At 40.7% G+C, this 25,735-nt stretch overlaps 1 protein-coding gene across 1 annotated transcript in view; it reads left to right on the top strand.

The window, feature by feature from the left end:
• LOC143925685 (dynein axonemal heavy chain 11-like) overlaps window positions 1–25,735 on the top strand; it is a 701,866-nt gene that overhangs the window by 362,013 nt on the left and 314,118 nt on the right. The window contains exon 44 of the mRNA XM_077450147.1: window positions 18,230–18,463. Within this exon, the coding sequence (XP_077306273.1) occupies window positions 18,230–18,463 (234 nt within the window). The remainder of the gene's footprint in view (window positions 1–18,229; window positions 18,464–25,735) is intronic.

The raw sequence follows: 25,735 nt of genomic DNA, 5'->3' as shown, positions 1-25,735 counted from the left end.
CTTGGAGTTACCTGTCATCACAGCCTGGTGCTCCCCTGGAACGCTGTCAAATGCATGTCTCCTCTTCCCCTCTAACTCAACAACAATGAGCCTCTGCAAGTCAGCATTAGTCACGGTGTCCTGACACTTGACATTATTTAGCTGCTGGGTTGTGGGCAATACATCTGCCATGCCAGCTCCCTGAACCTTTCCTTCAGACTGGAGGATATCAACCTTTGCAGGGGCTAATGCGCCCTTGAGCACCAGACGTCCTGCGATCCCTCCATTGGGCATAGCAGGTGTTCTGTCCACACCTTTGTTACACATCATTGCTTTGGAATTCATTGTCACTTTGTCTAGTGTCACGAGTGCTTCGTTGCACCAATCATCCCAGTCCCTTGTGGTTCCATCACAGGCACTCCACAGCTTTGCATCCCCCACTTTAGAAGGCCCCACAGGAACCTGGGATTCATTAGCCAAAACAACACATTTGTCACATTGTGACAACATGCTAATACTCATAACGAGCATTGGGATGATGCTTCGTCATCCAAGGCAAGGTGCAATACTCTATTTTGACCACCATGCTCTGGGGGCACTACAGACACATCCAGCGTTGCACTCTAAGCTTTTGCAGGCTGAATTAACGCCTTGCCAACTGGGTTACACTTAGGGCTGTGGGGCTGCACCCACACACTCTCACTGTGTGACTCAGTTCCACCAGAGTAACACCAGAGCCATCCTGGACATTCTCTGGCTCCAACACATGGAGACCCCATGAGACTTCCATGGACAATCCTGTGCCTCTGCCTGTCACAGGAGATCTCCTACTCCCATCATTGTTAGTGAACATTTTACCGACATCACTCTCAGATATGACATTACATAAAATACATGTTTCAATGTCATTACCATCATCATGACATTTATCAATAGTAACAATTTTGTCAGCATGACTATCAGCATTCTCATTGCATGTAGACATAACCTCTGCCTTTGTGTTGTCTGTGTCTATTACCCACCACAACCTATGAGCGACTCTTCACAGCACCCGCTCTCTTTAAAGGGGCAATCTTTCCTACTTGGGCAGCTCCATAGCTGACCTGGGAAGCTCTCTGCTCCGTCACTGCAGGCTTCTTGGAAGATTCCCTGGGCAACTTTGCAGCACCTCTCACTAGGAAACATGGCACAAGGACAATTTTTTTCACCCCTAGTTTAGCTTTCCCAGCAGTCTGCTGAATTATAGCAGGCACACACAGAGTCCCCATGTCTGTTTGAGTCTTTAACCTTGTTGTCAGCTGGGCTTCACCCTGTGCCTCCCCACTGCTCTGGGTAGCACACTGCAGCAAATCCATGTTCATACACACAGTGGATCTCCCTGCTGGACACATTCCCACTTCATTGGGTTCAGTTCCATAAACTGAAATAGTCTTACTAGTTCCTGTAGTGGGTATCATAGCCTTGACTTGAATACAATGTCTCCCATCTGGGGTGTCTCCACAGGCTGACTCCCCCATGTGGTCATGGAGCAACACTGCAGCCTTTCTGGACCCACTGACACCCCCTGCAGGTAACACAATATCCCTGTTGCTAGGGGTAACAGCAGACTTGCACTCCAAAAATGGTTGGCTATACCAGGATGCTGGCTGTTACGCCCTCCTTTCTGGGCTGACCACATTCCCTAAGCTGCCATGACACAAAACTTTGCGTTTCTCAGACTCTCAGATACTTTGGCCTTCCAGTGACCACTCTCCCATCCTGGAGCATTGTTGGCTTGCTCCTCGAAGAAGGATTTCCTCTTTAAACTTGTGGTAGTCATCCTGGTCTCAATCCATCAAATGATAAATTGACCGGGACTCCATCCTTAATAAGGGTTGCAGCAATTCTGTCCACACCGGTCCCTAGGTAATTTTCTCTTTACAGCAACTTTTTTCAAAGTTTACAAGGAAGTCATCAACCTCCTCTGTAGGCAGCATGGGTTGCCTGTAATCAGAGGCCCAGATCTCAACCCCTTGTACTGCACCCCACTCTTTAATTTGGTTCTGCTTGAACTATTCACTCATTGTCTCATACACCACTGGACCTTCTGGACTGGCCTTCCCTGGTGGAGACATCTTCTCAGGCCATGTTGAGCTCACTTCCACAGGTACACTACCTGCATGCCACACAGTCCATCAAATGTACTCCTGCACAATGCTGTTCATCTGGCAGCCACACACAGTTAGCAGCAGTTCCTGACATGGCTCACCACTGCAAGTGGTTAATATCACTTTAAAGTGTTAAAGCTTTATTTTATTTTTACATTAAAATAACATACTCCTCTTATCGGGTCCCTTGCTGGTGCTCCTGGCCGCTCCCTCCTGCCAGGTGCCCCCAGAGCAAGCAGCTTACTCTGGGGGCACCCAAGCAGGCGTGCACCTGAGACACAACTCTGTGTCCATTCACACACGGAGCCGTGGCTCAGCCCCACCCCTCCGTATCCTGATTGGCTCATGGGCTTGGGGGCCTGGGAGGTCTGCTGAGCACAGAAAGTTTTTTACAATCATGAATAGAATGCCTTAAAAGCCTTTATAGGTTACCAGGTTTAAAGTTACAAATCTGCTGTTACAATTATTGCTATCACTCTAATGTTCACGATGATGCCTCACATATGTGGTGCAGGAACTATGTGCGTGTTCATCACGGGGGGTGCTTTACTTTTTTTTTTTTAAATGACCCTGTCTCTTTAAATTTTTTGATCAGCTTTATTGCACAACATCCCTTGTAATAGCATGGGCCATAACAGTTCCTTTACTGAGAGATTTGGGTCTATTAGAGCCCAAATCTCTCCTCTGCTCTTAAAAGTATTTGATCAAACCAACCAAGATCAGTTTGAGCAGATGCTTTCACAAGCCAGTAACGGCCTGTTTACATTAGATCAAAGTCAACAAAACACTTGTTGCTTCCAGTTTCTTAGGCCATAGAAATAATCAGGGAAGTCCTGGTCCTTGGTCATCTCTATGGTAAACCAGTGGAATCGCTGGCTTCAGTCCCAGGCTCCCCAGTGGGACAGGAGAGCCAGGAAGGTGGCGAAAGGTGCAGGGACCCCCTTCCGCCGCATTTAAAAGTGATTGAGTGGCTATTTAGCCACTCAGATCACTTTCACTTTATTAAGCATTGCCAGCTAAAAAGATTGATACCGAGATCATGACTGCAGCTGCAGCCATGGCCATGGTATAACCACTTCAACTCAAAGACATACGGGTATGTCTATTTGAGGGAATTGGTTAATAGAACTGTTCGTGACCTGTTAGTTGTATAGACTTCATAGTGTACTTTGTAATCAGAAGCCATCAGTTTTGCACAGAATCATGGGGGTTGCAGTGGGAATGGGGGGCACTTAACTACTAGCTCTCTCACAATTTTGCTTCCACAGGATTCTTTTTGAAGTATCCTTTGAAGGTCAGAATTATCACAATATGAAAGGAAAACCTTATATCACGTACAGATGGCTTAGTAACCTGGAGTTCTGTTTTAAATGCCAGTTTTGGTTGAACCCTGAATTATTTTTTATCACATTACTGGTTTCTCGTTGGTTGGTATATGTTAATCTCTAAGTACTAGCTTTTTGCTTTAGCATTAAAGCTAATTAAAAGAAAAAAACGCAACTTACCAATATCTAATTATGTGTTATGGACAGTTAATAGTAACAACTAGTAACAACTCTTATTATATTACTATAATGCTGAATTTGTCATTTCTAATTGTACTGCATTATTATTAGCATAAGGTGGCAATGTATGTGCCATAAACATGTCTATTTGTGACACTGAAATATGTAATCTACTTTTTTACACCACAAATCTTATATTTCTCAAGGATGTTGTTAGAGCTTTGTATGTCTCAAAAATGATTCACAATTCAGTTTCTGAATGCTGCTTGAGAATAAAGTATTTATCTTCTTAAATCCTAACTGTTCAACACAATTTCCAGCTGAAAAACATCTGATTAAATGAGTCCAGAATTGTCCATGGCGTTAAACATGCAACGACTAAGTTAATCCTCTTTTTTTTAATATATTTGTTTGACATTAATATTTTTTTTTTCATTGACTGCCAAATTTAAGACATTTTTTTTACAAATTATATTTGAATAATGGCATCAATTATGTCCTACTTTAGGAATAACTTCTGCCACAGCTGAATGTGTTGTTTGTGTTCAGTTCATTCAGGCTTTTATATGGTTATTTAGGAGTCAAATAAGAACAGAAGCCTCCTGGGTATTTTTTCCAAGTTGCTGGCTGCCTGGGGTTTAACATACACCATGCTGGTATAATATATACTTTGATTCCTATTTTTTGTGAACCCCCTCCTGCAAAATATATTTACAATAATTGCAAACATTTCTTGCACATAAAGTGCACTTATTTCTTGATGGAAGTTCTTGCATTCCCTTTGCCCTGCATTTCTTTCTAGAGTTTTGTTCTAAAACTTTTGCATATTTCAGTCTGTACATAGTTTATTGTCAAAGAACCTTTGTGATCTAAGAGGAAAACAGATTGGTAGCTAATAGCGGTCACAGAGAACAATAATGTATGGTAACTTACACAAACCACTTTAAGCTTTTGATAGTTACTTTAATGTCATTGTAATAAAGAAGAAGGACTGTTTTATTCCTACATAATAACCATTGATAAGGAAATATAGACATGATGCAGGAAGTTTATTAAAACAGGAAATGTTACAGATAATAAAAAGAAACTTTCTTCAGGCATAAACTTACAAAACACACATGAACATTTAAAGCTCAACTCTGGATATAGCTCTACTCCCAACTATGAAAAAACAACAAAACCTAATCTAAAAGTCCAAAATACTCACCTAAAGACAGATATGTGCTTTCAAGCCTCTTATGATGAGTAAATGAAAGACATTTGTACTTACAAAGCTAATGCATATAGAGGGGTGCATTAGAGTGACCTGGATCAGCTCAATTTACAGGTAGTGAATACCTACAGTTAACATCCAATCCTCCAGCTGATCTACCATATTCTCTTCTATATCATTTATTCACAATGTTAATTAAAATTAAAACTCAAAGAAAATGCCTTTGTTCCCCTTCTAAAGTATAGAACAGTACACCAAGCATGATGGTTGGCATCCCAATAGAAGGAAAGCCAATTGTATGAGAGACACCTAGTTGTGTTGATACCATTTGTCTAGAACTGGGTGGAAACTACAAGAGAGTGACAAAACAACCCTTTTCCTAATGATACCAGCCCATAGTAACATGGCAAATGGAGTGTGAGAATCTCCTAGATTTCTGGATATCATAATGATTATATTACTATCAAATCACGTGTGCACAGGAAAAGGAAAAGAATAAAAAACAATGAGAATCGCTCCTGTTCTTACATGGTCTATGTACTCATACACCATATAGTATATTATATATAGTTCACTATAAATATTATAATGATTATTGTCAACCACACCCTACCCCCATCTGAACCAACTCAAATGGTGGGTGTGAAAAAATTGCAAACTGGGAGGGTCTTAAATGGGCATTAAATACCAAGAGTGTGTTACATACAGAGTGCAGAGTTCAGGGGTGTGCTACGTACAGAGTGCAGGATTCAGGGTTCAGGAGCGCAATAATTACAAATTATAGAGTTCAGGGGTGTGCTACATACAGAGTGCAGAGTTCAGGGGTGTACTGTGTGCAGAGTGCAGGATTCAGGGTTCAGGAGTGAACGTAGTGTACAGATTACAGAGTTCAAGGTTGTGGTGCTACATTCAGAGTGCAGAGTTCAGAGGTGCGCTACGCACAAATTGCAGAATTTAGCTCTTTGCCTCAGGTCTTTACATCTACATTACCCATCCACATTTCACTTTCATCCCCCTCAGCTCTGACCCACACACCCACCTTGCTCCACTGCCCCCATCTTCTCCCACACCTTAAAAGTTCCACCATCTTCCATATTTTTTACCTTTACAAAAAGCCCCTGGCCCAGTTCTAGTACCGCTCCATACACTGTAGGCAGCTCCACCTCTCTAACTTACAGCAAGATCATCTGGTGGGAGCGTTGACACCCAGGAACCCAGGAAACAAATGGGAATCACAGAGGGCACAGCCTAAAACTTTACACCCCCCGTCCATGACCATGCTGTACCTAGGGGACCTGCATCTCTCTTGTCCCGGCCCTGAGTGAGGTAAGCTGTCACATGTAACACAGAAGCTGGGCCTCTGTGTTACAAGTGACAGTGGTGAGCAGGGAGAAGAGGGAGAGAGCCAGAGGGGGCAGAACTAAAAAAAAAAGCCCTGATTTCCAGACTTGTACAGCATGGGCAGCATGTTAGCTGTTCCCAGTGGCATCGCTAGGGGGTGGCTTTTGGGGCTATAGCCCCAAATCTGGGGCCCATAGCCCCAAGTCTCTGCAGGGGTCCCCAAGGGGAGGGGTGGCTCTCTGGGGACCCTGATTTTAGGGGGATGCTCTCTGAGGACCCTAATGTGAGGGGGGTTCTCTAAGAACCCTGATGTAAGTGGGGGCTCTCTAAGAACCCTGATGTAAGTGGGGGCTCTCTGGGGACCCTAATGTAAGGGGGGCTCTCTGAGAACCCTGATGTAAGTGGGGGCTCTCTGGGGACCCTGATGCAAGGGGAGGCTCTCTGGGGACTCGGATGTAAGGAGGAGGCTCTCTGGGGACCCTGATGTAAGGGGGGCTCTCTGGGGAACCTGATGTAAGAAGGGCTCTCTGGGGACCCTGATGTAAGGGGGGGCTCTCTGGGGACCCTGATGTAAGTGGGGGCTCTCTGGGGATATACACACACACACACACACACACAAGTATATTACTGTATATACATGTGTATGCCCAACCAAGCGCATTACTTTCTTTACTACGCTGCTATGGGCTCTAGCCCCAGATCTTTTGCAGACCTAGCAATGCCCCTGGCTGTTCCTGTTATTTTGTCCACCCTTTCCAGACTGATTTATCTCTCCATTGATGCTGATTGAGTAATGAGCATATCTAAGCAACAAAATTACTTGTTATTACATTATTAGAGTATCTAGTACTTGTTGAAAATCGTGATCATTTAGTGGTAGTGTTACTTAACTTATAGAAGAGCCTGACTTGTAGTAGGAGATATCTCTTACTGCCATGGCACAGGAGCCACTAGAGTTGGGACAGTGTCCTCGAGAACGCAATGAGGTAGGAGTGCCTGTGAGATCTGTGGTAGCTGGCACAGATGGGCTGACGGTAGAAGCAGAAGCAGGTCAGTGACCCGGTACACTGGATGATACAGGATCAACAGCAGGCTGGACAGGGTGAGACAAGCTGGGTCAAGCACAGGTAATCAGATACAGCAAGGCAGCAGGCTGGAGCAGGGTGAGACAAGCCGGGTCAACACAGATAATCAGATATGGCAAAGCAGCAGGCTGGAGCAAGGTCAAATGGACAGGCAGAAGTTGGCAGCAAGATATCAGACATAAGAGGTTAGCAGAGTCAAGGCAAGCTGAGGTCAGGGTTGGAGATAGCAGGTGTAGTCAGCAGAGCCGGGTCAATACAGGTATCAGGGAGCAGGTAAATGCTCAGAATACAGATAAGCTGCAGATCAAGCACAAATGCAGCTGCTGTTCTTTTAGAGGCTCATTGGCAGAGGCTAACACGCATGCATACGCATCTGGCGTGTGCACACGCGCACACACTCGCTGCTGCCCAGCTCGTTGGACTGACAATAAAACCTGTGTGCGCATATGCACATGCATGCATCTCCGCCTTGCTGCAGTAAGCCCCTGACAGGTAGAACCTTATTTTCCATAGAATAGGTTACAGGCCTTTCACCATGACATGCCACAACTGGGAATGTCTGAGTCCATTGTTGAAAGCATTGATGCTGCTAAGGAGTATAAGCAGCACTCTCACCACCCGCCATCCTCAGTGAGAGATCTGCCTGGCAGCCTCCTTGTACATTTGGTATTATTTGAGCAGTCATAAGCTCTTCTAATGCTTCACCTACATACCACTGACCTGGAAGAAAATAATAAACTTTTTGTTTCATCTTTTAAACACTATGCTTTTAGTGTGTACCAGAGAAACCAAGTTGAGCAGAACCCATTAATGTCACAGTGATCAGTTACCAATGGAAATAAATAATTCATGACAAAAGGAATTAGTCTAATTAGCCGGCTGTTTGAGTCCTTTGATAAAGCCCGGCTCTAATTCCGTGAAGGGCAGGAAGTGTTGTCATCATTCAGCCCTGAGAAGATTAGCATCTATTATGAATGAGGTTAGACACCCCAGTGAAGCCATGTGTGTCTTGGAGACAAACTTAATATGTTCCAGAGTAGGACACTGTTTGTCTCTCCAACAGATTACGGTTCCTACAGGGCTATTGTATGTAATAACAAACAGGGATCATCGCCTCGATCATTCTCTCTCTGTCCATCATCCTGACAACTGTGAAAATACATTTTCCATGCAAAGCAGGGGAGCAACCTTGAATGACTACAATGAAGTGTATCTAATGCACAAGAGATTCTTCATGTCTAAATGGCATCAGTGAATGCGGTCAAAGAAAATATTTAGGGACAAAATAGGGAAGGTATTTTAAATGACATTCCTGAGCTGCCAAACCTAAAACGTAAGAGGCAGTACATAAAGGATTTTTAATCTTCGTGTTTTCACAGAAAATTAAAAGCATAATGCTTTCTATTGTGGCCATAGTTTATAAACAATTTTAACAGCAAAATGGAGCAATTAAAAAATAAAGTAGGATTCAGAAAATGTTGTACAGTAAACAATCAATCACTTTGTTCTTAATAAATTGTTATACAAAGAGGACAAAACTGTAGCAGACACTCTTTTCTGATTTTGATGAGAGATTGCAGGCAGCACTTTTTTTACTGCTTATACAACTGCCCACCTATCCTAGTTTTTTTTTTACTATATACAGTAATTACCACTCTGACACATTTAAAAACAGACAATTGAGACTAAGTAAAGTGGATCGAATCCCATTTACTAACATCTCATATGCTATAAGTTTTTACACACTGATGTCATTTCATATGTAATTTATAGTCATTTTAGATCTGCAACTTTAATTAAAATAATACCTGGTGATTCTGCCTTAAAGGTCTTTCCTGTAATGGGTTGACAACACTCTGTGCCTGTCTCCAAACTGTACTCCTGTGTTGTCCTCCTGTCACACACTCCCAATATAGACCACTAGTGGCCAAGTCGCTGCACATTGCATTGTTGTCACAAAAACCCTACACAGAGCCGCCACTATTAGAGAAAGTGTATTTAGACAGGAATGAGGCTGGAGAAGATTAACAGCATTCAGATTTAAAAAAAAAGGTGAAAACAGTATTTTATTTTTGAGCAATTCAGTTGGTTATGGCTGCCACTGCTTTAGCAAACTAAATGTCATCCTTCTAGGTGTGGCATCCACTTTAAAGCTGGACAAGGCCACCCCCAGCCCCCATCCCCCACATTGCAAAGGTTAAATATGCATTTAGTCTAGGGGTGTAGGAGTAAGGTGTATTAGTACCCTATTCCTAACTCCAGCAGGCTAACTCCATCCATGCAACCAATCCAGCCCTTCCACCTAGGGCACGCAAAGTCGCTGTTATATATTCAAAAATGTTTTTTTGTGCGTTGCGCTGCTGGATTATATATGTCCTGGATGGGGGGAGTGAGGAAGGAAAGAAGAGGAGGGGGGGGGGGGGGAAAGGGGGGGGGGTTTATCTGCTATAGTTAATGTGTATAGCATATTTAGGGTTTTCAAGTCTGCTTTTCCACAGAGTTTTGCAGTCCTTGCTGAATATGGCAGTATATCATCATCATATGGGACAACACCGAACCACCTATAGACGACTTTGTATCACATTGTAATGCCAATGACTTAGGCCTATCTTTCACTTTTGAATCCATCCCAGACAGCTTACCCTTTCTAGATCTTGAACTTTGCCATATTAATAAAACCATCTTTGCAAGAAACCACATTAAACCCACTGACGACTACAACAATAAAAGGGTCTTCCAATGGAAAACAAGTACTCCTACCCCAGTGCCTCTAATGCAGATCCAATTTCCGTCTTCCTTTCGGCCCTTCAAAATCCACCACCCTCCCACACATTTTTTTTGCAAGAAACCACATTAAACCCACTGCAGGAAATTCATATTTACACTTCCAAAGTTGCCACCACCCAAGGTGGATCACCAATATCCCAAAAAGCCAATTTAATCGTTTAAAACGAAATTGCACTCATAACTCAGATTACATCGAGCAAGGTACCCTGTTTAAAAGAAAATTCGAAGACAAAGGCTATCCCCCCATCCTAGTAGATGGAGCCTTTGCCAAATTCCTGGACACCCAGCTAGAAACACACCCGGCTACACCCCAACCACATGAAACCATGCCGAACAAACTGATTGCCCATTCCCAAACCCATAGCACCAGATTCATAACCCAATATCACTCCCAACACAAAAAAATGGAAAAGATCTTCAAAAACCATTGGAGTATCCTTCTAGAAGACCCTCTACTAAAAACCTCTATAACAGATACCCCCAGGATTACATATCGTCGAGCTCGCAATGTAAAAAGTTTTATCGCCCCGAGCAAATTAAAAACAACCAATAACAAGCCAAAGCCACTCAGGACATTTCTCACCCTGAAGGGCATGTACCAATGCAAAAAACTAAAGTGCCTTTGTACACTTTGTACTTACACTAGAAGTCTGTGCTTGCAGCTCTGCATTATGGACAAATAACATACACATATGTGCCCATGTGTGTATATACATACCTATATATACCGCTCACATCAGAGAGATATACAAGCGCATCAACCTGCCTAGATACTCCCATAACAATACCACATATACACATTTATATCTCCCTCCTCTAATTTTCTAATTTTTTATATATATATATATTTTATTTATATTATATATATTTTTTATTTATATTTTTTCATTCTTTATTATTTTTTATTTATATTTATATTTTTTATATTTTTTATATTCGTTCGACCTTTTATTATTTCTATAATGGACATGCTTCAATCAGTAGAGCATTCCAAATATGTTTTTCTAGATGAATTATTCTCGCAATTCCCAAAAGATTTTTTCAAGTTACCTTGTAAAACAGGAGAGAATGTATATATGAAATTATGCACACTATTTAGAAAAATTGAGGATTCAATCATAACACTCAATCACCAAAAATTGGACAAGTTTTTTCTTGAAAACTAACTTTCCTCTAAAATTACCCCGAGGGGCCTCAGAATAAAAACTAGATGTGCTTTCCTCTCACCCGACCTCCAAACCGAATGGGAACATATCTCCAAATTTTGTTCCCAAAAATGGATCAATATCATTATGAAACAGCGGGATCTCAAAAGCGCGTCTCTTTTAGAAAAACTAAAAAATCAGGTACTAAACCTCACAAAGGAGACACCAAATCTTCCCAGCACATGGCTAGATTTACTAAAGAAAAAAACAAAATTAGATGAAGATCAACTAATAAAGGTAAAACTCCAAAAAATGAGACGAGATGTAGACGACTACAACAATAAAAGGGTCTTCCAATGGAAAACAAGTAATCCTACCCCAGTGCCTCTAATGCAGATCCAATTTCCGTCTTCCTTTCGGCCCTTCAAAATCCACCACCCTCCCACACATTTTTTTTGCAAGAAACCACATTAAACCCACTGCAGGAAATTCATATTTACACTTCCAAAGTTGCCACCACCCAAGGTGGATCACCAATATCCCAAAAAGCCAATTTAATCGTTTAAAACGAAATTGCACTCATAACTCAGATTACATCGAGCAAGGTACCCTGTTTAAAAGAAAATTCGAAGACAAAGGCTATCCCCCCACCCTAGTAGATGGAGCCTTTGCCAAATTCCTGGACACCCAGCTAGAAACACACCCGGCTACACCCCAACCACATGAAACCATGCCGAACAAACTGATTGCCCATTCCCAAACCCACAGCACCAGATTCATAACCCAATATCACTCCCAACACAAAAAAATGGAAAAGATCTTCAAAAACCATTGGAGTATCCTTCTAGAAGACCCTCTACTAAAAACCTCTATAACAGATACCCCCAGGATTACATATCGTCGAGCTCGCAATGTAAAAAGTTTTATTGCCCCGAGCAAATTAAAAACAACCAATAACAAGCCAAAGCCACTCAGGACATTTCTCACCCTGAAGGGCATGTACCAATGCAAAAAACTAAAGTGCCTTACCTGTAAATTTGTCCACCACCGCCAAAAATCCTTTACCACTAAGGGTAATACGTACCAACTGAAAGAATTTTACAACTGCTCCTCTGAGTTTGTAATATATGCGATCCGCTGCCCTTGCAACCTACTTTATATAGGGCGTACCATTCGCACCCTAAGAAAGAGGTTCGGCGAACATCGCCGATCAGTAGAAGGGGATTCCAACCTCACCATCCCACGGCATTTTAAAGAACACCACCAAGGGTCCACAGAGGGCATGCAAGTTTGGGCCCTCGAACAGATACCTGGATCTTTCCCCCTCGCAGAGCGTTTCAAACGCCTCTGCGAGAGAGAAACTTTTTGGATATACACGTTGGACACTCTCACGCCTGGAGGCCTCAACGAAGACATAGAAATCAACTCAGTTATTTAATTTTTACCCACTATACTTTCTTAATGAGACTTAAATTTCCCTTCCCCGCCCCCCCCGCCTCCCCTACCACAAATCAAAATTGACGCGCCTTTTCTGATCCCACTGCATGTGAGTCCATGCACATATATGTGTGTGTGTGTGTGTGTGTATATATATACACATATATATGTGTATGTATAAGTGTGTACATAAGTGTGTGTATGTGTATCAAAATGTACACATATACAATCTCAATACAATATTTCTTACTTCTTATTCAATATATTTTTTTATATATAATTTTTTTATTGAACATCATTTTTCATTGTATCTTATAATATCAAATTTCTTAGTATCAAATTCTATCAATATGCGTTCCTCTTACCATCTTATGTCCTAATACCCACCAAAGAAATATACCCTTAGTAATTTTGCCCCTTTTTCTTTCTTTTTTTCTTTATTTCTTTGTATTTTTATTTTTATTTTTATTTTTATTATTTTTATTTTTATTTTTATTTTTCAATTTTCAATAATCCTTTTATATCAATTCTTTTATATCTATTTCCATTTTCTACTCCCTTTACAAAATTCTTTTTACAAAAATATTTTCGTGTTTTTAATAAAAATAAATAAAATATCCCAATTTTTTCCACATTATTAATTTTTAATTACTAATTTTTAATTATTAATTTTTAATTTGTTTCTATATACACATAAACTAAACTTTTCCTTCACAATTGCCAAGTTCCTATATAGGCACACGCACAATATGCAGCAAGCCTGCAGCACATAGCTCATCAACACCATGCCTTGGTCATAATAGTTCCGCCCCACAGGGTGGAACCCCAACTCGACCGACGAATTAGAACTGCTCTTTCCCTATTTAAACCACTTCCAATATGGTGGTCGAGATGCCTGATGAAGGAGCACGCATGCTCCGAAGGCGTGCAACGTAAACCGTAACGAACGTCATCGCAGTGCGCCTCCAACGTACCAACGAACGGACTTCCCTGACGCTGCTACACCGGGCCGTGCGACGCTGGGAACCACCGGCGCCACCGGACGAGAGACACAGCTGAATAAGAAACCGCTTTTCCTGGGGAGCCCTGCAATGTCCCCCAGAGACCTTTTTAAATACATGATGTGCCTGAAACTTTCTGGTAGAGAGTGAGTGTATTACTTTACAAATTAAATGTCTGTGATCTAAAAATACTGCACTTAGATTGGCGCTGTTTTTCTTCTGGCTGTTATATATTCACCTCCTCCACATAAAATATAGGATAAGGAACCTTGCACTGTACATGATGACGCCCAGGGATAAGGCCTGCACTGTATGTGATGGAAGAAGAAGCGGGGAAAGAAGAAGACATTAATAAAGGAATTAAAAACCGGCTATTGTCTTTTTTAATATTTTTGACACTTTTTTTGTGAAATGGTAGGGGTACATTTGTACCCCATTACCATTTCAGATGGGGGGCCAGGATCTGAGGGTCCCCTTGTTAAAGGGGGCTTCCAGATTCCGATAAGCCCCCTGTCTGCATACCTCCACAACCACCAGGCAAGGGTTGTGGGGATGAAGCCCTTGTCCCCATCAACATGGGGACATCCTCCTCATGTTGAGGGCATGTGGCCTGGTACGGTTCGGGGGGGGTTGCGGTTCAGGGGGGGTTTCTCATCCCCCCTCTTTTCCTGCAGCCTGCCAGGTTGCGTGCTCCGATAAGGGTCTGGCATGGATTTTTAGGGGAACCCCACACCATCTTTTTATTTTGGTGTGGGGTTCCCTTAAAATCCATACCAGACCCGAAGAGTCTGGTATGGATTTAGAGGGGGACCACCATGCCATTTTTTTTTAAATATTGGTGCAGGGTTCCCCTTAATATCCATACCAGACCTGAAGGGTCTGGTATGGATTTCGAGGGGGACCCCATTTTTTTTTTTTACATTTTGGTTCGGGGTTCCCCTTAATATTCATACCAGACCCAAAGGGCTTGGTAATGCACTGTCATTTTTTTCAATGACTTTTATGTGTATTGCCGAGACCCGACAATTCATTAATAGCCGCGAGTAGTTTTAAATTACTTTTTTTTTCTTTAGAAATGTCATTTTGCTCTCGGATGGTTGTAAACACGGGAAACATGCGCCACTTTAAAGGCATACTATAGATACCCCCCGGTACAAAATTTAAAGGAATAGTTCCCTTTTATTGGTTCACTTGAAGCATTATTAAAAGCACTGCTCACGAAAAAGCGTCCATTTTTCAAACTTTTTTTTGCATTGATACATGTCCTCTGGGGCAGGACCCGGGTCCCTAAACACTTTTTATGACAATAACTTGCATATAAGGCTTTAAAATTAGCACTTTTAATTTTTTATGTTAATGTCCCATAGATTTTAACAGTGTTCCGGTGGCTTTCGGTTTTGCCCCGAACACGGCACATTGTTCGGCGTTCTGCAGAACATCCAAACAACCAAAGTTTGGCTCGAACTTATGCTTGGGCTAAACCGTTCACCCATCCATACTCAGCAGCAGAAGAAAACCTCTGATTGGTCACCAAATACCAGTCACGTTTCCGTTGTAACAGAATTTGGATCCAAAATTCATCCACAAAATGTTGTATTTCGTATACAATTTGAAAGCATAGAAATTCATATGCTTCCGAATGTACGAATATTCGGAAATTCGTACAAATTTTCGATTCATACGTAACGAACCGCACATGTCTAATGCTTACTGACAGGCACAGAGGGACAGATGCAGCATCGGTCTAATGCTGCATCCACTTAGGTAAGTATGATGGGCTAAAAACATACTTCTCTTTTAAATATCTCATTACCCAACTTAACTTGGTGCACATTTTTACTGGCAAGTTGTAAACTTGCAGAGCACTTGGAGTGCAAGTTCTAGTTGACATTTTTCTAATATGTAGCAAATTTGCGTGGCAAGTCTCTACCAAGAGCAGAGTTGCAGTGGTGAGTTGCAGTGGTGATTCTACAGCAAGAGCTCTGCAAGTCTACATCATAAAAATGTAGTCACAGTGACTCCTGTGGTGGGATCACTATTGCATGACATATCTGAACCAGAACTTTCAGCAGACTTTCAGAATGTTTGCAAGGAAAGTTGATCTGGAGTCATGTAATGCAGACTTGCTGCAATTTTGCAACAAATTTGTGATGCCTGGCAAGTCTAGCAATAGCTTAGCAAGTCATTTTCAAACTTACAACCCAATTGCTAGCTATATGGGTAGTTGTTTTGCAAGTAACAGTATTCACATATTTACTATTTCCCCCTGCAGCTGAAAGCTCTCATGTTCACTTCCTGTAATCAGAAGACAACACTGCTTCCTCTGTTTCTAAATGCCTCCGTTGTCCCCTTTTACGTTATGCCACTCTGTACAGACTACAACATGCCATCATTACATCATTGGGGTAGTTGATCTTTCATCAGTGAAAAGCCCTGGTATCTCAATCAACACAGAAATCACACCAAGGCTCCGCCCACCCCCTCACAATTGTCCCACAAGGACCCACCCATTCCCCCCTATCTCCTTCATATTATCAGCCTACTCCCAACTATGTCCTGCCTATGCTCTGCCTACTATCACCAATCTCGATATAGCCTATTCCCGGCTATTCTACCTTTCATTGAGAGCATTGCTGCAGCAGCACTGGCAGTCACATACCTCGGATCGCGCTGACTCTCTTTCACATAACACACACCCAGCTATTGATTGACAGATGGGCGTGTGTTATGTAAAATAGACTGAGCATGATAGAAGGCATAAGAAGTCATGGGAACTGTAGTTCCCTGTGGGAAATGCAAAAGCTACCACAGTGAAAAGTAAAGACGTGCTAATTCTTCAGAACTCCTTTCACCATCACTTGCATTATCAAGCAGAGTAGGAATGGTGGGGGGGATAATAATCTCATATGTTATATTTTTTACCATGTGTAACTTTGAGGTGTTTATATAAGTGAAGCACTAACCCCCGAAGGAGCAGCTGGTTATTTTTGGGCTTTCCATTACCTTCAGCTTCTCCTTGTTGCACGTCTAGGGGATGTCCCGTGGTAGATGACCCAGTAACTTGAGACTGACAATAGATCCACTTGAATGGATTTTATTTGCAAACTTCAACCATTGAACAGTCTTTAACTTGGGATCAGAGGGTTGGAAAGGTCAAAGTCTATAAGCGTTAAGAAACTTGCTTACTTTGACTGCATCCAGAGAATAGCCATTCGCAGCTGGATGAACACTAAGGTTGGACAGTCCCTCTCTCACAAGGCCTAGCAGCCAACAAGGTGCTTACTCAGGAACAAAGTCTTTAACACTGACATTGTTGCAGAACACATAGGAAATTAAGCTGTAGAACAATTGTAGGATACCTGGATGTTTCAGCCTACTTGTTGATATCCACAAGACCGGATTCTCTCGGTTACTTCGGCCCTTCCAGGCTCTTGTTAAGAAAACCCCCGTACGTGGTATTCTTCTAAAGAGTCCTCCCCTGGAATGCTTGAAGTTCAATGGGTCTCTTCCGAACTGGAGACGGCACCCACCCACCTCAGAATCCTCCTCTAGTTTCCATGCCTTGGGCTAGCCAGCCCCGAGGCATTAAAGTTGGGTGGAACCGCACCCCAGGCCATAGCCTTCCTGGGGGCTGGTCAGGAGGACCAGGACCATGTAATCAGCTCTTCATACTGGACTGGAACCCCCGAACCACGTGACGTCCATATCTTAAATACCCTTTCCCAGAGGGCACAGCGAGAGGGCCACTCCCACTGACCTGGCTCCAAAAGAGAGTAACTCAAGCGCCTGACCAGACCATAGTTCAACGCCTGCCACCAGTGCCCCCTGTGGCTAGGCTGAACATCTCACAGTCCAGTCAGACTGACACAGAAGTCAAATTTGCACAAATAGACCCAAACCAAACTGTAGTCTGGGTAAAGTTTTAACTTTAAAAACATAGCGTTTGCTCTTCAGGAGCCCAACGCTACATAAGGGTTTACTAAAATGATCATGCTGCCTGGGTGTGCTGATAATTATTCAGAATTGCAGCACCTAGAGTAAACTTGACATTACCCTAAAACACTAATTTGTATAGTTTCTATAATGACAAATGAAATGGAAAATGCTGTGCTTTTCTCCGCGGCTGTTGGGAGATGCACTGTGCAAGACAAGCAGTGACATTCTGGGTAGTATGATGTCCAGCTGCATTTCATCTACAGATAGCTCTGGGAAAACATGTATGTAAATATGGCTGCCAACCAGATCGAACATGGGAGGTATGAGAAGAACACCGCACAGTGAACATTCATGAAAATATTACAAAAGATGATTAAATATAACTGATAAAATAAGGAATCCTCAGAAAAAATGTTACAGGCAGAAAATGTAAAAAGGCAAGCTTAATCCTTTATTGCCAACTTCATTTGCTCCATTACAATGTAAACCTCCCTGAGGACTGAATATAAATGGTAGAATTCAGGTGGTCCTTTTCTCATTTTTCTTGTTAATTTCCATTATGAAATACATACTGTCAGGAAGTATATCATTATTTTATTGTTACCCGCTAATGCAGTAACATAGAGTGTGTAACCTTTCCGTTATTCTTCCAGCCTCAAGTAAAAAATTCCATTAGCCAGTTCATAACATTTGCACATACAAGTGTAAATGAAGTCAGCGTCAAGTATCAGCAGAATGAAAAGCATTACAACTACACGACTCCAAAGAGCTTCCTGGAACTTATTAAATTGTACTGGAATCTTCTGGGAAAGAAAAGAGGAGAGCTGCTGCAGAAGATAGAGAGACTGGAGAATGGATTACAGAAATTGCAAACAACATCTTTTCAGGTAACTCTAACATTACTGATGTGATCATATAATGATGTTTTAATTTATATATAAACATGCAGTATGTGTTCGTGGTGGAAATAAGCCTAAGTAACATCGGTATCAAAGTGGACCCATTCCCATTTCACTTGAACCAATACCTATTACTAAATTATTGTGGTTGCTTAGTATCAATGGGATTGATTTACAGGGATTGTTCAATTAGCAAATTGAATGTGCACTTTACAAAGGTTTACTTAGCTTAGTAAATAAGGTAAAACTGTGTTAATCTTCCAACTATGTGCAAAATAAAAACATTAGGGAAACCCTTATGTTCCATATATGGAATCCTGGTTGAGAACGGGGTTGATTTCCTAAAACTGGAGAGGTGAAAATATAGTGCACCCAGGGCTGGTGCTAGACTAGTTTGCGCCCTAGGCAATACCATCTACTTGCGCTATATATTTGATATATAATATTGGGGATCACACAAGAAGACTGCTGTTTTGTATGTATATATTACTGTCAAAAAAACAAACAAAACAAAAAATTAATAAAAGATTGTAGCAGCCAGCACAGCAATGGATAACGCTGCAATAAAAGTAGGAAAATGGGTGAAATGTGCAGCACTTAAACAATCATATAAACCGTGACAAGAAATATGAATAGAATGAATAATGTGCACAAGTGAGTCCAAAGAGTCCAATAATAAGACATATGATGTCTATAAAAAAGGAAACTTCAACATGCAATATCCAAAAAAAGGTCAGTGACGATCTTCAACTTCATATATCAATTATGATGATAATCCTCAACCACATATATATGCATAGGATATGGTGACAGTATTTAACTTAAAATGTATGCATAGGGTGTGATAACAATTGATAGTAGATCCACCACCAGAGACACCAGAAGCTGCGTACCAGAGTTACTGAACACAAATAGGTGTACACCTAGTGAGTCAATCAAACTTTGTGATATAATGTACCAAGGGGATCAGGTTCACAATCCAGGTATGACCTCCAGATGGACCTCCAGGTGAATATAGGATGTGAGTGGGGTCAGTAGATATGGGCAATCAGCCCCACCGTTAAAAGAAGAAGGAAGGCATATAGTGTAATTCCGTATGGAACACGTTTATTATACTGTATAAAAAAGCAAAGGAAATACACTCACGTTTAGCAGTAAAAAGAAGCGCTTATATAAAAGATGACAGTGGGAGAACATGCTGAGACCACTGTCATCTTTTATATAAGATGTAACAACAGAATAATTTAACCTGTATGCTATACTAACAAAAAAAACACCCGATGTGTAATAATGGTTCCCTCGTAGGGAATTTCTAAAACAAATTGCAATAACTGGGGGCCCCTTCTGCACTATGTCTCTATGCAGGGTCTTTCAGAGGTCGGGGGGGCCCTCCTGCACTATGTTTCTATGCAGGTTCCGATATGTTGGGCCCCTCCAGCCCCAAGGTGGAGGGGCCCCACACATGTGTTGGTCTGTGCAGAGGAGTGGGGCCGGGAGTACTGAGTGTGCTGGCCCCTCTTCTCAGGCTGCCTGTATTAATTGTGCAAAGTGAGGACCAGGCCCGAGCCACTCACACTTCAGTGCCCATCAATGCAGCCTGATCAGTGCTATACAATGCAGCCTTACCAGTGCCCATCAAATGCAGCCTGATCAGTACCCATCAAATGCAGCCTTACCAGTGCCCATCTTTGCAGCCTTGCCAGTGCCCATCTTTGCAGCCTTGCCAGTGCCCATCAAATGCAGCCTAAGCAGTGGCCATCAAATACAGACTGATCAGTGCCCATCAAATGCCGCCTTACCAGTGCCCAACAAATGAGACCTTACCCAGATAGCAAGGATAACTTGCCACACATTTTTGGCAGTATTGAATTGTAGACATGTGCACTGACAAAAAAATTGTTTGTTTTCGTTTCATTATTTTTTTTGCTTTCTTCAAAAATTTGTAAATTTGGAAATTTGGAAATTCGAAAATCTGAAAATTTGGAAATATGAAAATTGGGATTTTCAAATTTACAAATTTATGAGTTTCCGAATTATTTACGAATTTTCACATTTACAAATTCTCTAATTTTCAAATTTTGGAATTTTCAAATTTTGGAATTTTCAAATTTCAGAATTTTCAAATTTCAGAATTTTCTAATTTCTGAATTTTTAATTTCCGGATTTAGAATTTTCAAATTTAGAATTTTCAAATTTAGAATTTTCAAATTTCTGAATTTACGAATTTAGATTTTTCAAATTCCGAATTTTCAAATTTCCAAATTTCTAATTTTCAAATTCCGAATTTTTGAATTAAGAAAAAAAAGAAAATCAGTAAAATTTTAAATAATAACTAACTAATAATAACTATATAATAATAGGTATAGGTAATGAAGTTATGAATTATCCAAAATAATGAATGGCGTGTCTAAACAAATATAATGAAACATAATAATAAATAATAATCAAAAGGTTTTATTATTATTATTGTTACTTATTAATATTAGATTGTTACGTTCCATTCATTTAGATAACGGCAGTCTTTATTTTGGATAATTCGTAACTTCGGATAAATTCTTACTCGTTACATTCACTAACAGCCAAATTTGAAAGGAAATTCCAATACCTATAATTTAATAGTTATTAGTTAGTTATTATTTCAGATTTTAGGGTTTTCGAATTTTTTGATTTTCATTCTTATTTTCGGATTTCCAAATTTTCGAATTTTCAAATTTCCAAATTTGAATTTCCAAAATCTCCAATTTCTGAATTAGAATTTTCAAATTTTTGAGTTTCCGAAATTTTCCAATTTCGAATTTCTGAAATTTCCGAAATTCAAAAATTCAACGTTTTGAAAATTCGGAAATTCAGAAATTCTAAATTTTGGAAATTCAGAAATTCTAAATTTGCGGAAATTGGAAAATTCTGGAATTTTGGAATTAACGAATTTGTCATTGTAAGTCTTGTGTACTTGCTGCACATCTTCCCATCTTTTCAAATTTGTAGCAAATTTGCATGGCAAGTCTCTAGCAAGGGCAAAGTTGCAGTGGTAAGTCTACAGCAAGAGCCCTTTAATTCTCAGCAAGACCCCCTGCAAGTCTCTAGCAAGAGCCCCGCAAGTCTACAGCACTAGCCCCGCAAGTCTATATCCAGAGTTTTTGGCAAGAAAAAAGAAGCAAGCAGCCAAATCTACAATCACACAATCTGGTGATAGTCAACTCACTGCTATTAACCTAATCCCTTACTGTACACATATGAAATAGATTCAATCCAATAAACATGTATAATGATAAAACCTGTGTCATTGCATAAAATAGTTCATCATACAAAAATTATTTGTTTCTATGAAACAAGCAATTAAAGTGCAAATACTGTTAAAAAAAAGTGCAAAAGAAAAAACTGTGTGCTGACAGTGAACAAAAAGTCCTGATTGCAAGAAAATATTATTCATTAGTAAAGTGCATGCATCAAAAATTCATATGTGTTCAAAATATTTGCTGGCCATTTTGCTATCCCAGGAAAGATTATTATTATCCCTTTCTTGGATTTTTTCTGGGATTGCAAAATGGACTTCAAATATTTTGAACACATGAATTTTTGATGTATGCGCTTTACTAATGAATAATATTTTCTTGCATTAAGCACTTCTTGTTCACTGTGTCAGCACACAGTTTTTTCTTTTGCTCTTTGTTTTAACAGCATTTGTACTTGTTCACAGAAACAAATACATTGTGTATGATAGATTCATTATTTTATGCAATGACACAAAGTTTATTATTACATACATACATGATTGTTGGATTGAATGCATTTCACATGTGTACAGTAAGGGATTAGGTTAATAGCAATGGGCTCACTATCACCAGATTGTGTAATTATAGATTTTCGCTGCTTGCTTCTTTTTTCTTGCTAATTAACTGGTGATCATATGCATACGCAGGGGGTGTGTCATGTGTGCCTGGGCACACCCTAATCAACCCGAGGGCATTAGCATTATCACTCTGTGTGCAGGCAGGGAGATGGGAAATATCTACCTCTGATCAGTTCTGCCATTCATGAAGTGCTACCGTACTTCTTTCACTGTACCGGCTCTACCATAAGAGTGTGTGTGTTTGTATGTGTATGTATATATCACATCCGTGTGTTAGATCTTAGATCTTTGGGGTGCGCACCCTAATGCAATAGGCTACACACATCTATGCTGGTGATTCACTGGTACAGTGGCAGCAATCTTATATAATCCCTTGATCTTCCATTAATATCTTTGGCACTAGTTTTTTCTAGTTGTTTGTCCAAGTGTCCATTTTTATCGGGTCTATTCACTAATAAGTGAAGAGGGGTGAATTGTCATAAAAACTGCAAAATCTAAGCCAAAGTGGCTGAAGTAGAAAGAAAAAATATACCTCAGTTCACTGAATCGTGCATTAAGACAAAACAAATCTTTATAAAAACATTTATTAAAATATTTGAATAAAATCAATACATAACACGGGATTACATCTTAGTTAATTTTTTTTTATTAGGGTGAACATTTAACAAAACATAAAAAAGAACATTTATAATATGAAAAAGAATATTCTCAAAAACAATAAAAACTATACAATAAAAAAAAAGTGCAGTAATATGCAATACTGTGGTAAACAGTGATGAAGTGCACTAATTCAAGAAGCTATGCAAAAAACTGACAACTATGCATCAATGCCTATTCCTAATTTAAAACTAAAACAAAAACACAAATAAAAATTGCAGTAATATGCGATAATATGCAATACTATGTGAAACAGTGATAAAGTGCACTAATTCAAGAAGCTAAACAGAAAAAAGACAAATATGCATAAATAACTATCCCTAATTAAAAAACAAAAACAAAAAAAAAAACAATATGTGAAACAGTGATAAATGTGTTCGATTTAAAAGCAGGTATTGATCTGATTTTGCATAAAAAATAATAATAAAATAAGTCCCAAATAATAAAGTGCTTATGCATCAAAAAGTGATGAGATGTGAAGATCAAGTGCTCAAAAAACAATTCTTGAAAGTTGTGAACACAATTGTTCCCACCATCCAGGCATCCACCAGGAGTGTGCCCTAGTAGCTCACCTTGAACAAAGACCACAACAGGTCTAGTGGCACTTTGGTATACAAATTCTTAATGGCAGTTCACGTTCCATTCTCCTCTCCTCGTCTGGATCGAAATCCACAGCTGGTCTGACAAAGCTTTAATATATGGATCCTTTATGGAAAATCACATTCCACTCCACTCTCCTCTCCTAAAAGTGCCACTAGACCTGTTGTGGTTTTTGTTTAAGGTGAGCTGCTAGCATTTAAACAAGGACAAATAAAACATTCCAAATTGTGCTCCACTAATGGGATATTAGGGTTAGTCACTGCTTGATTTCTACCTCTCTAAACTCCATATCAGATCTCATGGATACCACTCACCTCTTGGAAAAGACACATCCCAGAGGGTTAGAGAGCGCTGCTCACCCCAGACAAGTAGTAAATAGAAAAGGCTCCCCGAAATTGGGGTTTTTAAGCAGCAAAAACAGGAACAAAAGTCATAGAACTAATTGGTAATATAAGAAAAATTGTATTTATTCAAAATAGAGCAAAAAAGCCCTTAACACCCCAGACAAATATCAGTATATCATGTATTAGTAAAGTAGTGATGTCGCACATCCATGTATAATGTGAGAGTGAGTGCACGTAAAGCTTGACTAAGTGAAAAAAAAAAAAAAACATGCAGCCAGAATTACACCAAGTGCTGCAACTAGATAACAGGTGAAACGGAGTGACCATACATTGAAGGCCACAAAGGAAGAAAAAGTGAAAGTGACGTGGTGATAAGTGATTAAAAACTAAAAAAATAAATAAATAAAGGACATATATTTTTTGCTCTATTTTGAATAAATAAAAATGTTCTTATATTACCAATTAGTTCTACGACTTTTGCTCCTGTTTTTGCTGCCTAAAAACCCCAATTTCGGGGAGCCTTTTCTATTTAACACTCACCTCTTTGAACACCATGCCCCAGCACCTATTAAAGAAAAACCTTACAGCAGGGAGCAATGATCAAAATTCTGCCACAGTGACCCTCTATGGTGGGATAACTATTACACAACATAACTGAACCAGAACTTGCAGCAGACTTGCAGAATGTTTGCAAAGAAAGTTGATCTAGAGTCAATCCATACTTGCTGCACTTGTGCAACAAACTTGTGAAGCTTGGCAAGTCTAGCAAGAGCTTAGCAAGTCATTTTTAAACTTGCAGCACAATTACTTGCTATCTCAGTACCAGAGCCCAGCAATGCAGCCTCACCAGTGCCCAGCAATGTGGTCTTACCTGTGTCCATCAATGCGGCCTTACCAGTGCCCATCAATGCAGCCTTACCAGTGCCCAGCAAATGCAGCCTCATCAGTGCACATCAAATGCAGCCTTACCAGTGCCCATCAATGCAGCCTATCAGTGCCCATTAATTCAGCCTCATCAGTGCCCAGCAATGCAGACTTACGAGTGCCTAGCAATGCAGCCTCATCAGTGTCTGGATGGATAACACACAGCAGCGATCTCCCGCTGTGCTGCTGATCTTGGGTTTGAATATCCTGGTGCGCCTGTCCTTCCCTCCCTCAGTCCTCCTCCAGCAGCTACTGTAACAAGGTCCTGCCTCCTAGACCAGCTCCTATAATACAGGTCACATTGTTTCAATTTGTCGGCATTGGATCAGTGTTCCACCTATCACTGGAACTGGTCTAGGAGGCAGGACTTTGTGTCAGCAGCCGCTGGAGGAAGAGGACCAAGAGAGGGGAGGACTAGCATGCCGGGATGACACCCTCTCCAATATGTGGCATCCTGGGCAGACTGCCCCTGGTTGGTATGGACACCCTCCCCTTTGCGCACACCCACAGCAGGGCCGATCCTGGGCATCACAGTGTGCCATGCCCAGGGAGAGATGGAGCGGGCAGTGCCATTTGAGCTTTCGCCTGGGCAGGAAGGGGATAAAAGTGCCAAGTAGGCAAGTAGTTAAAATGCTTCTGAGGATGAAATTACTACATAGTGCTATCAAAAGATAAAGTGACTGCAATGGCTAAACAGGAGGGTAGTGTGTTTAACAGGCGGTAGTACTGTGCAGTAAAGTATATGCGTAGTGCCTTTCTAAGGATTTCAAAAGGATAATATATAGACACAAGGTAACTTTAGAAAGCAATTATAAGTTGTACATTGATATTGTCACACACTGTCAGTTATACTCTGCCAGCATTCTAAAAGAATTTATTTAGAAT

Source organism: Lithobates pipiens, unplaced genomic scaffold (genome assembly GCF_037356315.1).
Source record: "Lithobates pipiens isolate NorthernLeopardFrog02 unplaced genomic scaffold, aLitPip1_a1.2 Scaffold_22, whole genome shotgun sequence".
Taxonomy (NCBI): domain Eukaryota; kingdom Metazoa; phylum Chordata; class Amphibia; order Anura; family Ranidae; genus Lithobates; species Lithobates pipiens.
The sequence above is the reverse complement of the archived record's forward strand: the minus strand, read 5'-3'. Positions and strand labels throughout refer to the sequence as shown.